A 10,974-nucleotide genomic window follows, 5' to 3' on the forward strand; every position below is an offset into this window, starting at 1 on the left:
GGTTCTTATAAATAGCTTTTGGAGATGGAAATTATTACTGTATGATAATTGTTTAAAATAAATTTGATATTTATTCAACTTTATATAATTAAATTCAACTTTAAAATATGATCATATTTAGAATATGCTGCTTATAGAAATTATAATTAGAGTTTGAAATTGAATAAAAAACACAATCATACCCACGCGGCAAAACATCAATATAACACAAAATTCAATTTTAATCGACCTAAATCACATAATTAAAAATCAATGATAATCCGAGTATTTGTTCAGTGGGGCAAGAGTAAAATTAATTATGGTGAAAATCAAACTAAGGATTCTAGATTACTAGACCCACAAAAGCAATAGATAATGCACAGTAAATTAATGTGCATCACATAAATAAATTATAACATACCTTTTCAATTTAAGATGTGTTTGATATGAGTAAAAAAAATTTAATAGAAAGGCAAATAATAAAGAGGAGTAAAGGTAATGATAAGAGTTGTACTTATTACTTGTTTGGTATAAAAATTATAAGGAAAACACTTGTTATTATCATTAAAATTAAAATTATTTTTTTTGGGACAAAAAATTAAAATTATTCTTATTAATATTATTAATCTAAAAATTTATTGAAAATATATTTAAAAAAAAAAAGAAAATTAGTATAGTACAATTGCATCTAATTACAGTACAATACGATATGACACACCATTCTTGCTTTCTTTTTCATCTATCAACGCATAATTCAACCTCGGTCGATCTCGAGTAAACAACAATGGTGGAGGAGGAAAGAGAAGAATATGCTTAAATCGAGTGTCGGACGGAGTCGCGGTACATCGGAAAAAATGGTGATGATTGTGTTCTACAAGCTTTCAAGAAACAGAGTAGTTGATTGATGATTTATAATCCATATGGTTAAGTTAAGGATGAGAGATTTGATTAAAGTTAGGTATATTCTTTTTTGTCTTAATTGCTTAATCTTCTTTTTAATATGTATCATGATTTGTGACTTGTGGATACGTTGTTGCCTGTTGGCATTACTGATTTCTCCATAGAATATTCAATAGTCAAATTTATAATCCATGATCTACAATAATAAAAAATCTATAATCTATCTTATAAGATTTTTTTTTTCTAAAATATTGTTAAGTGAACCGCTAGGTAATATCGTGATTCATAATTAAAACGTATTTTTCAATGCATCGTTCACGTTGGATTAAGCTTACATGACATTGTGATTCATATCATTATATATTTATATAAATCGTTGTGTCACTGCATTCACCATAGTGTGTGCTTACATAGAAACAAACAAATCTTAGATGAATATATTTTTTATAAAAGACAATAGGGTAAGAGATGCACAACATCGTAATGCGTCAGTACCAACTCATGCGCAATCAAATAAATAAAAGTATATATGCATATACAAGTTATCATTAGTTTACAGTTCAATGTAATAAACATAAACCTAAAATCTACGATTGTCGTCCTTATTTCCTTGGAGTCGCAGAGGAGGAACTTGGGATACATTCCTCTTCAGTGTGTCAAGAGATGAAGCTTGATGTTGATATGTGGGTAAACAAGGTGCAAGCGGAGATATATGTGAGGACAATGTTTCAAGAGAAGAAGAAACTCGGGGTAAATTCCTCATTTTCACCTTTAATTTTCTTTTCTTTTCTTTGCAAAATTGTTCAAAGTTCTAGACTTGGAGAATTCAAAATTCATTGCAAACACATTTAAATAAAATTTTCACATTTTTTGTACAAACTTTCACTTTCCTTTTTTTGGTATATAGAAATTGTCATTCAAGAGATATTAGTTCGTAAATACTTGTAATATTTTAAAAACCATTAGATGATAAATGTTTGAAGTAAAACTACTTTTGGTAGTAGTATGTTGTATATAGTTGATGCCAATTCATAACTTCACAAATTATATGCTTAATAAGTTCATAAGCAAAAGTCTAATGTTGCGAGATAAGTGAAAAGGGTACGTCCTTAAACTCATTTAGCTACTATTTCCCCCTTCTATTATACTTACTATTGATAGTGACATTTCTCCACACTACATGTCACAGTCATAATCAAGTGCGAGTATGTTAGAACAGAGAAAGAAGTATGAAACTTAGTTTTACACTACAAGGGTATACATTAATAAGATAACACAGATAGATGTGACAGAAACGATTCGGAGAAACTATTAACTTATATTTCACTATGTCAGCGAAAGCCGAAGAAGACGAGTTCAGATCAAGTAATCTGAAATAATGTTACACGCCGTTATGCTCATACAATATACTAGTTCAGCCTAGCAATCGATTAATCGTCTCTTTACAGGACTCCTAGTTTATCTAGTGTACAAGTTAATAAGGTTTAGCATCTTATGATCTAACTTTGGCTAACCGTGCTCGTATTTCCTCCATTTCTTGCTCGTCATCTACACCTTCAGCTATTGGTTCCTCATCCTACAAAAGACGAGCAATCAAATATTCAGGCTGTACCAAAACAGAATGCGGAAAAGCTAAAAGTGCGACAGAAGGACTATAGAAATTCCAGGCTCACGGCTCACCTGTACAGTTGTCCTCTGAGCGGGTACCTTAGCCTTAACCTTCCTTGCAGCAACAGGAAGCTGTGCAGCAGTCTCGCTCGCCAATTCTGTTAGGACCTTGTCAACCTCTTCCTCGGTCTCCTCTTCTAAGTCTTCAACATCAAGTGCGTCATCAAGAGCCTCGTTAACAAACTCTTCAATTACCCCAGCCTGAAAACCCGACATAGTTAATAATAATATTGGAGGTGGTCTAATATGACCCTCCCCGAAAGGCCAGCCCAAAGGCCAAACGGTAAAAAGTTACCAAAAGCATGAAGTCCAACCTGACCGAACAGCCCAAAATTCGGGGTATGGGTCAGGCAGGGCCTTGTAGGCTAATCAGCTCTAATTTAGTCAATTATGGAGACCTGGTGGGCAGCTTATTGGTAAAACAAATCAGTGTTGTTTTGACGTTGAGCCTGAAAAACTCGAAAAAAAACTACCTTGGTCATCTCTTTGCTGAATTCCTGCATTATAACCGCGATTTGTGGAGCTTTCATGAGGTTATTAACAAGTCTCATCACCTCTGCACTTTTTTGCAAATGACCCACAGTGCGAGCAACAGCTGCACAAATGTAGCAGAGCATATTTTAAGAGCAAACGCCAAAAAAAGAGCACACTAAGGCATAAGGTGGCGTGGAATAAAAGCATGTGCTGCAGATGCATCATCATCATCCCACTCAATGAAAACTATGATCAAGATCTGGGGAGGGAAGGAACGGATGGGCATATGGATCATAATTTATTTGCCACTGCCTGTAATGCAAACAGCTTAAATGAGGTTTCGTTTCCAAGTCAGTTCATCGGGTCACAGTTAAAGCAAAGTGAGAGAGGAAAAATCAATTTAAAAAAATGCAATACAAAAGCCTTAATCCCAAATGTGGGGTCAGCAACATGAACCAAACAAATCAACGTGAGAGATTGTTGGAAACATTAAACATCAGTCGGTCATATCTAATACTCCCTCCAATTTCCATCCCTATAATACTAAACCTATATTGATTTTAACTTGTCCTACTCACTTTTCAATCTACTTTATTTAACAATAATCCCTGCATTTTCTATTTTAATCACATCCACAAATTCACTAAATATTTTCATCTCATTCACTTATTTCTTTCATCACTTGTTATTTCTTATTCTACACACCTACAATTTACAAATGAATAAACAACCTTTGACTAACAAGTACAAGATCATAGGGACGCAGAGAAAAGTAATCTACAACAACTGAAAAAATCTTTCAATAATCATCCACAAATACTCTACTCCACCATTTATTTGTATCTATTGTCATATGTTCTAACAAGACCCAAATTTTCATATAAACTTAATTTAAAAAGATGCAAAGTGCACCAAGGTGAAGAAGGGACCTAAAGCCTAGGCATAAAGCAATGACACGTCCTTTTCATAGGTGACGCGCACTTTAATACTCAAACGCTTAAAAATCAAAGCATATTTGACACTTAAAATAACATGATATTGATATAATAGTTGCACAAAAAATCCAAAGTATTTGTTACCATTGTGGTAAGCCACTAATATAACGCAAAAAGGCACAAGAAGGTACCTTAATTCACATTCGAAAGCACTTGGTTTGATTTTCATCTTTCTAATTGGTATCATAGAAGAAGAGAAAATAAATATGAAGAACCTAGAGAAGAGAAGGAAAAAAAGAATCTATAAGAAAGATAAAGGGAAAAGTACTGAGAAAGAACAAGTTAGGAAATTCCAGCATTTACTAACTCCTAATAATTTTTCTAAAAGCATTCTAACATTTTAAGATGCCAATCTTCACTAATTCATTTTCTTATTTCTTGATCCTAAAATCTGATATATTTTTTTTCTTATTTGAAACCATGTTTGGAAAATGTGGTGTATAGCTTTTAAGTGGCAAATAGGGATGGTCATGGATCACGTCTAACACATTAATTTTTAGTGGAACAAGACCCTTAGGTCTAAAAATTGTAGACCAAGACCCTAGACCCATCTACTTCAATCCGTCGGGTCAAATGGTAGAGTCCTAAACGAATCTAAATGAGTTTTAATCCAATTATTCATATTTAAAGTTAATTACATTCTAAAGGCTTTATTAATATTAAAATGAGTATAGGTTGTATATAAGTCTAAATTGAGTTATAATAAAAATAGAAACATGTTTAGAACGAATTTTAAATTGACTGTGGGTTGTGTAATATGTTGGTCCAAAGCGGGTCTGAGACGGGTCTAATGGGTTTGAGTCTTAAATGGGTCCAGAAAGAGGATTTAGGTCAAAGTCATAAAACCCTAGACCCAAACCCATTTATTTTTTTGGACCCAGAGCCGAATTCACAAGGTCTCAAATTGTTGGACCCAGGATCTAAAATTAAGGGCGGGTCTAATAGGCATTTGGACCCATGACCATTCCTAGACTGACAACCTAGCAACCCTTGTGTACTTAACACTACAGGAGGTGAAGCATAAAACCCTTGCTCATTTAACACAATCACGCAATGTGACGCGCCACTTTTAGGGGACGACCAAAAACCCTTGTATACTTATCAATATCACTACCACCACATATGAGAACTTGAAGAAACATGCTTAGTAAGAAACAACCTTGCAACATTTTGATTTTTACTCATGACATAAGATGTAACGATAAAATATTGGAACCAAGAAAACAAGTTCATCAAGACTAGGCATAATGAATTACTACCTCTAATTTTTAATAGTCATTATATTCATCAAGAAATATTGTCTTATATTGTTTAAATATAAAGAAAAAATATAGTCAAGTGGAATCTTATTCGATTCGTATCATAATATGAACTTTTTACAATTTTAATAATGCACAAATAAAGATATTAAGGGTCAAATCAGTGCATAGCATAACGTGAAAAAAAGAAGCATAGCAACTATTAAAAACCAAATAATGTATAAATATTAGTAAATACAAGCAATAGATGAAGGCACAAAACTAGCACAACATCAAGCACACACATAATGAAATATAACAACAGTAAATGAACGTAACAAATGAAAGAACAGAACTAGTCCTTTCACCATCTAAAAGAGTGATAAAAATGAAAGGAAAAGCTATTTTACAAGAAAATTAAGGCAAACTCATAAAACTAAAGACAGACGGTTATTGATCAGTGTGTAACCATCCAAAGCACTAACTTTTAGAGCATAGCATCAACAATAAAGCCAACGACTTTATCTCAAAATATAAGGTCCGCTACATGAACATATAGACTGGGGGAAGATATTTAAATATTGTAAAACTAGCCAATATAGTTTGAAGCATGATCATACCAACACTTTCTCCAAGATGCATTGATATTGAATTTAGTTGAGCTTTATTCTCATAAAGACGATTAACAGTCTTTCTTGATCTCACAACTTCCTTAGCAAGGGCCTGATACATTTACACAGAAAATAATGACATTCTATGAGTGTTAGAAAATTATTCTACGAGTTTTAGAAATGTATCCAAGAAATGGATACTTTAAAACATGTAAGCATAATCCAACTCAAGGACCTCTATGTCAATGTCACATATAGATTTGTAAATCAATACTAAGAAACATGAGCAATAAACCGCTATAACATTTTCACAATTCATCTGTATAGTTAATGACTTGCAAATCATTACATACTGTCAACATATATAGTTTCCCTTCAAAGTTCCAGCAATCTACATCTTAGTAAAAGAAGAAAGAAACCAGCAAAGTGTAAATGAGCAACTAACTTTGATCATTCAGGAAAAAAATGATACAATGAGATTGATAATACCTTTGCAGATCCCATATCATTTCTTTTTGCAGCTTCTCTAATTGCCTTCTGTACACTCTTCTCCTCTCTTTGTATATCTAAATATCCAACAACAAAAAAAAATTAGCTATCCCAAAATGAAAAGATCAAATCTAATAACAGATTATTTGGAAACTGATAACACACATGAATAGTCAAAATATTAAGAGTTGTTGGCAATTTGGCAACAACGGTTAACTGTTCACAATTCATGTGTTGAGTTATCAATTTGCAAATCAATATCTCTACTCGAACAAAATCCCGCTCAGTATTAAATGGTGTGGATAATGATGAAAATTTAATGTAATTTAACTTAGAAAAACTACTTGACAAGGTATATAATCATTATCCTACTCTAATCATTCTTCTTTCCGCACTAAAATTAATTCACCTCTATTACCATTTGAAAATATGTTATTAGCTGAAATAGACAATTACGAGAAAATCTCGTGTTTGAGGTTGAGAACTCCACATTTTACGAAAATTAAAACTAAAATATATTCATTAACGCCATTTAATACCAATAATCAGACGTTCTATCAAAACAATATAATCAAGTGATAAAGATCAACATGCCTCGAATTTGGCGCTCGATATTACGACCTTCTTGACGTAAACGCCTTTGCCAATCCCTCAATAACTGCTGAGGGTTTGGCTTTTGCCCCAACAAACTCTTCACTTTATTCATCAATTTCTCTTCTCGACAGCTACTAAATTTCAGAAAATACAACACAAATCAAACAATGATCTAGCAATTAGTCAACAAGCAATTAGAAAAGACTAACAACTTTATATAACCCACTTCAGTAAAAAAAACCCTTAACTTTTTTTTTCAATCCAAACTTTCATTCGAAATGGGTTCGTTTACCAATTATAATAGAGATAATTTCATCAATAAGCATAAATAATTCGAATAAAAGGAAAATTCAGAGTTTCCAGAAAAAGATAATAATAATGATAACAGTATTGGGAATTTCATATCAAAATCTAATTTACAAAATATGAAAAAAGAAAGTACCAGATCAAAGATGCACAGCGAAGAGATTCCACAATGGAAGAAAATTCAATTTAGCAAAAGACCCAGCAAGGAAAATTTACTCTTTGCTTGTTAGTGTTGATGATTTGATAAAAAAAAATAAAAATAAAATAAATAATAATAATAATAATTGTGATTGATTGGAGGATTCTGGAGAAAAAAAGTATCACCAGACACCAAGTTGATGAATAGAAAAGGATTCCTTATTCAGGAGGGATCGTCGGCAGTTGTAGTTGGAAATTGGAATTCCAACGGTAGTGGTGGGAGAGTGGGACGAGGCTTACGCGTATATGGGAAGATTATTGGCATGTTGCTTTTGAGTCACTGATTTGAATATGTTTGAAATTATAGAAGAACTCACACCACTTTCTTTCTTTTAGTAAATATCTTAATTTAAAAAAATTGCAGTTTAAAAAAAACTCCCATTTAAAAAAAACTATTAATTTAAAAAAAAAAATATAGAAAATTGCTTTCTTTTTAGGAAGATGAAAAGTTTTCTTATTAACTGTCTATTTCCAAGCAAAATAAAACATCATTTAGTAATAAATCAAATTTTTTCTTTTTTTTAAAAAAAATTAAGGTTCATCAATGGTGGAAAACAGTGATGTTGAAGATGATAATTATGGCTAATTTTAATGATTTGGGGTTATAATATAATACATTTGGGGTTATAACAGAAAATATTTGAGGTTATAACATAATATATTTGTGTTTATAACTCAATATATTTGGACTTGAAACTTAATATATTTGAGGTTTTACAACATAATACATTTACTTGTATTATTATAATATCAATTTTGTAGTATTATGTCACAAATATATACTGTTATAAACCCAAATATATTATGTTATAACCGCAATTATATATTTTGTTATAACCCCAACTATATTATGTTATAACTCCTAATATATTATGTTATAACCACAATTGCTTTTATTAATTTCCCCTAAACAGTAGACATATTGTTTTCTTCAACATCACTATTTACACCATTGATGAAGTTTAATTTAAAAAAAATTAGAAAATTGTAAATCCAACTAATATATAACACAATCAACAAAAAAAAATGAAAATGAAAGCTTTAAAAACGAAAATGATGAATTATAAATACATAACTTTGATGGCTTTGCAAATGTTGAAGAAGATAAATAGAGAATAAACAACAATGAAATTTGAAAACCACAAATAAAGTTTGAGAGAGGAAGATGGAGATTGAAAACCACAAATGGAGTTTGAGAGAGGAAAATGAATAGTTTTGTCAGGAAAGATAAAAAGGAAAATTGAAAATGAAAATTAAAAAGCATTGTCTAGAAAGTTTGGTTATTTTTTTTTAAATTTAAAAATTGGGCTGGCCTAAACATGAGATGTCTTTTGTAAGGACAATCTCAAGTAAGAATTCTAAATTTTTACATAATTTTAAGTACATTTTGAGGTTGGATTAAAGTCATATTTAGTTACTAAAATTGGATATGTGCCAAGTCGTCAAAGCTATTTTGAACACTTGTAATTGAATAACTTTGCTTCGACCAAGGTAAAAAGAGTTTAGAGAGAGGATAGTAGTGGCTTTGTTATCCAAAAAGTTGCGTCAAAATAAATTGAGATGATTTGGACATGTGTAAAGAAAGATTGTCGATACTCTCGTGAGAAAGATAGGAAGCATCATAATGGAAGATAAGAAAAGAGAAGTCAATGAAGACTTAATAAAATGTGGAATTAGCAAACTATATATGACTTGAGTGAGTTGCACCTCTTCGAGGACCTCACTAGGGATAACAATAGTTGGAGACGTTAAATCAATATCTTAGGTTAATGATATTTTCCTCCCTTACATCTTCATGTCAGTTTTTTCTAAAAAAAAATTGAACTCAACCTCAGTTTTGGCTACTATTATTATTTGCAGGTATGTTTCTCTTATGATGAATCAATGTCACTCTTTCAAATTTTTACTAAATATTTAATTTAGGTACTTTTGAAATATTTTTAATGAATTATTTCGATATCGATTATGTTTTCACTAAAACTGAGTTCTGAATACGCCACTGTGTGTGTATAGGATAAGAAGCATTCTACGAACATCCTTGATTTAAATAAGATAAAAAACACTTAAGGTTACGATCAAGCCCAAAACGCTTAATTATAAAAGTCACTATCTTACACAGAAAATTCTTAATCTTTGTGTTATTTACAAATGTGGCAAAATAATTAAATCAAAACAATAAACATTTATCAAAATTTTTATTTCTATATCTAGAAATATGTATCATCTCATTCTCTTGTCCATATTAGCACACCAAAATCGCCAATTTATAAATTTCTTCAAATTTAACCAAACCTCCTAATTCCTAAACAATCCCATTTATTCACCAATCAACATACATCCCCCCAATGACTAAAATCATTGAAAAAGTTCCTCCCTCCACAAAACCTCCCACTAAACCCCCTACACCCACCACCACTAATGGTCCACCACCTAAACCCGCCACCGTAACCACCGCCGCAACCAATGTTTCCCAAAAATTTCCACCGTCTGCTAACGGCAATCGCCCCTATCAACGACTAGCCGCCCATTATGACGGCTGCCACCAGCCTCATGGTGGCTCATGTTGCACATGCCGTTGTTGCTGCTTAACCATAATGTGGACCACCTTCATTATCGCCACCCTACTACTACTCACTGCCATCACCGCCACAGTCTTATACGTTCTCTACCGCCCTCGGCCACCGTCATTCTCTCTCTCCTCCCTAAAAATCACCAATTTCAACCTCACTTCACCACTCCAATTCACCTCAAACATTAACATCTCAATCATTACAAAAAACCCAAATGAAAAAATCACATTTTACTACAAACCCATTAATGTAACAATTCTTGATTACCATAATAATCATCAAAACATTGTGATTGGCCAAGGCTTAATCCCTAAATTTATACACAATGGTAAGAACACAACCTCTTTATTTGGGGTTATCAAAAACAATAGTAGCAACACTAATCCCATTGATGATATTTCATTTGGGCATCTCAAATTTGATTTGAATAAAAAGAATCATGGAAGGTTGAATTTGAAGGTGGAAATGGAAACATATTTGAAAGTGAAAATTGGGGATAAATTAAAGAGTAATTGGTTTAAATTAAGAACTTCATGTAATGGGATTAAGGCTTTTGCTTATAATGGGAAATTGAATGGTAAGGTTGATATTGATGGTGCTAAATGTAAGGTTTATTTGATCATCAAATGTTTTGAGTGGGATATTTCAATTTGATTTGAGTATATTGTTTCTGATTTAAAATAGTTTCTACACTTTTTATGCACTGAATCAATAACTACTTGTAACTATCAATTTATATTGTTTTACTTTTATTATTCTTTATAGTCAAGAAAAATATTATTTAATTTGTTGCATTTGTTCCAATGCATATTTTCATTATATTGAGTTTTTATAATTTGTAATTATGCGTTACTGATGATATTAAAAATTAAAATAATACACTAAATAATGTGAAAGTAAAAAGTATACCCATAATTAATATTATACTTCTTTCATCCCAACAAATTTATCC

At 31.7% G+C, this 10,974-nt stretch overlaps 2 protein-coding genes across 3 annotated transcripts; one reads left to right on the top strand and one right to left on the bottom strand.

Moving 5' to 3' along the window:
* Positions 1-1,991: 1,991 nt before the first annotated feature.
* Positions 1,992-7,728, bottom strand: LOC130827910 (vacuolar protein sorting-associated protein 24 homolog 1-like). 2 transcript variants are annotated; one of them, XM_057693809.1, is made up of 7 exons: positions 7,391-7,728; positions 6,949-7,079; positions 6,355-6,431; positions 5,875-5,977; positions 3,021-3,142; positions 2,560-2,748; positions 1,992-2,455 (listed from the first exon to the last, which is right to left on the bottom strand). In XM_057693809.1, the coding sequence occupies exons 2-7, from the start codon at positions 7,058-7,060 to the stop codon at positions 2,372-2,374; spliced, it is 687 nt and encodes a 228-aa protein (XP_057549792.1). In that variant the 5' UTR covers positions 7,061-7,079; positions 7,391-7,728; the 3' UTR covers positions 1,992-2,371. The 2 variants fall into 2 exon arrangements, with proteins under 2 accessions (XP_057549792.1, XP_057549791.1); XM_057693808.1 differs by having other exon boundaries at positions 1,993-2,455; positions 6,949-7,082.
* A 1,810-nt stretch (positions 7,729-9,538) lies between these two features.
* LOC130827911 (NDR1/HIN1-like protein 6) lies at positions 9,539-10,792 on the top strand. Its single transcript, XM_057693810.1, has one exon. It carries the CDS (start codon positions 9,798-9,800, stop codon positions 10,674-10,676), a length of 879 nt encoding a protein of 292 aa, XP_057549793.1. The 5' UTR covers positions 9,539-9,797; the 3' UTR covers positions 10,677-10,792.
* Positions 10,793-10,974: the final 182 nt, after the last annotated feature.

Source organism: Amaranthus tricolor, chromosome 11, assembly GCF_026212465.1.
Source record: "Amaranthus tricolor cultivar Red isolate AtriRed21 chromosome 11, ASM2621246v1, whole genome shotgun sequence".
Lineage (NCBI taxonomy): Eukaryota > Viridiplantae > Streptophyta > Magnoliopsida > Caryophyllales > Amaranthaceae > Amaranthus > Amaranthus tricolor.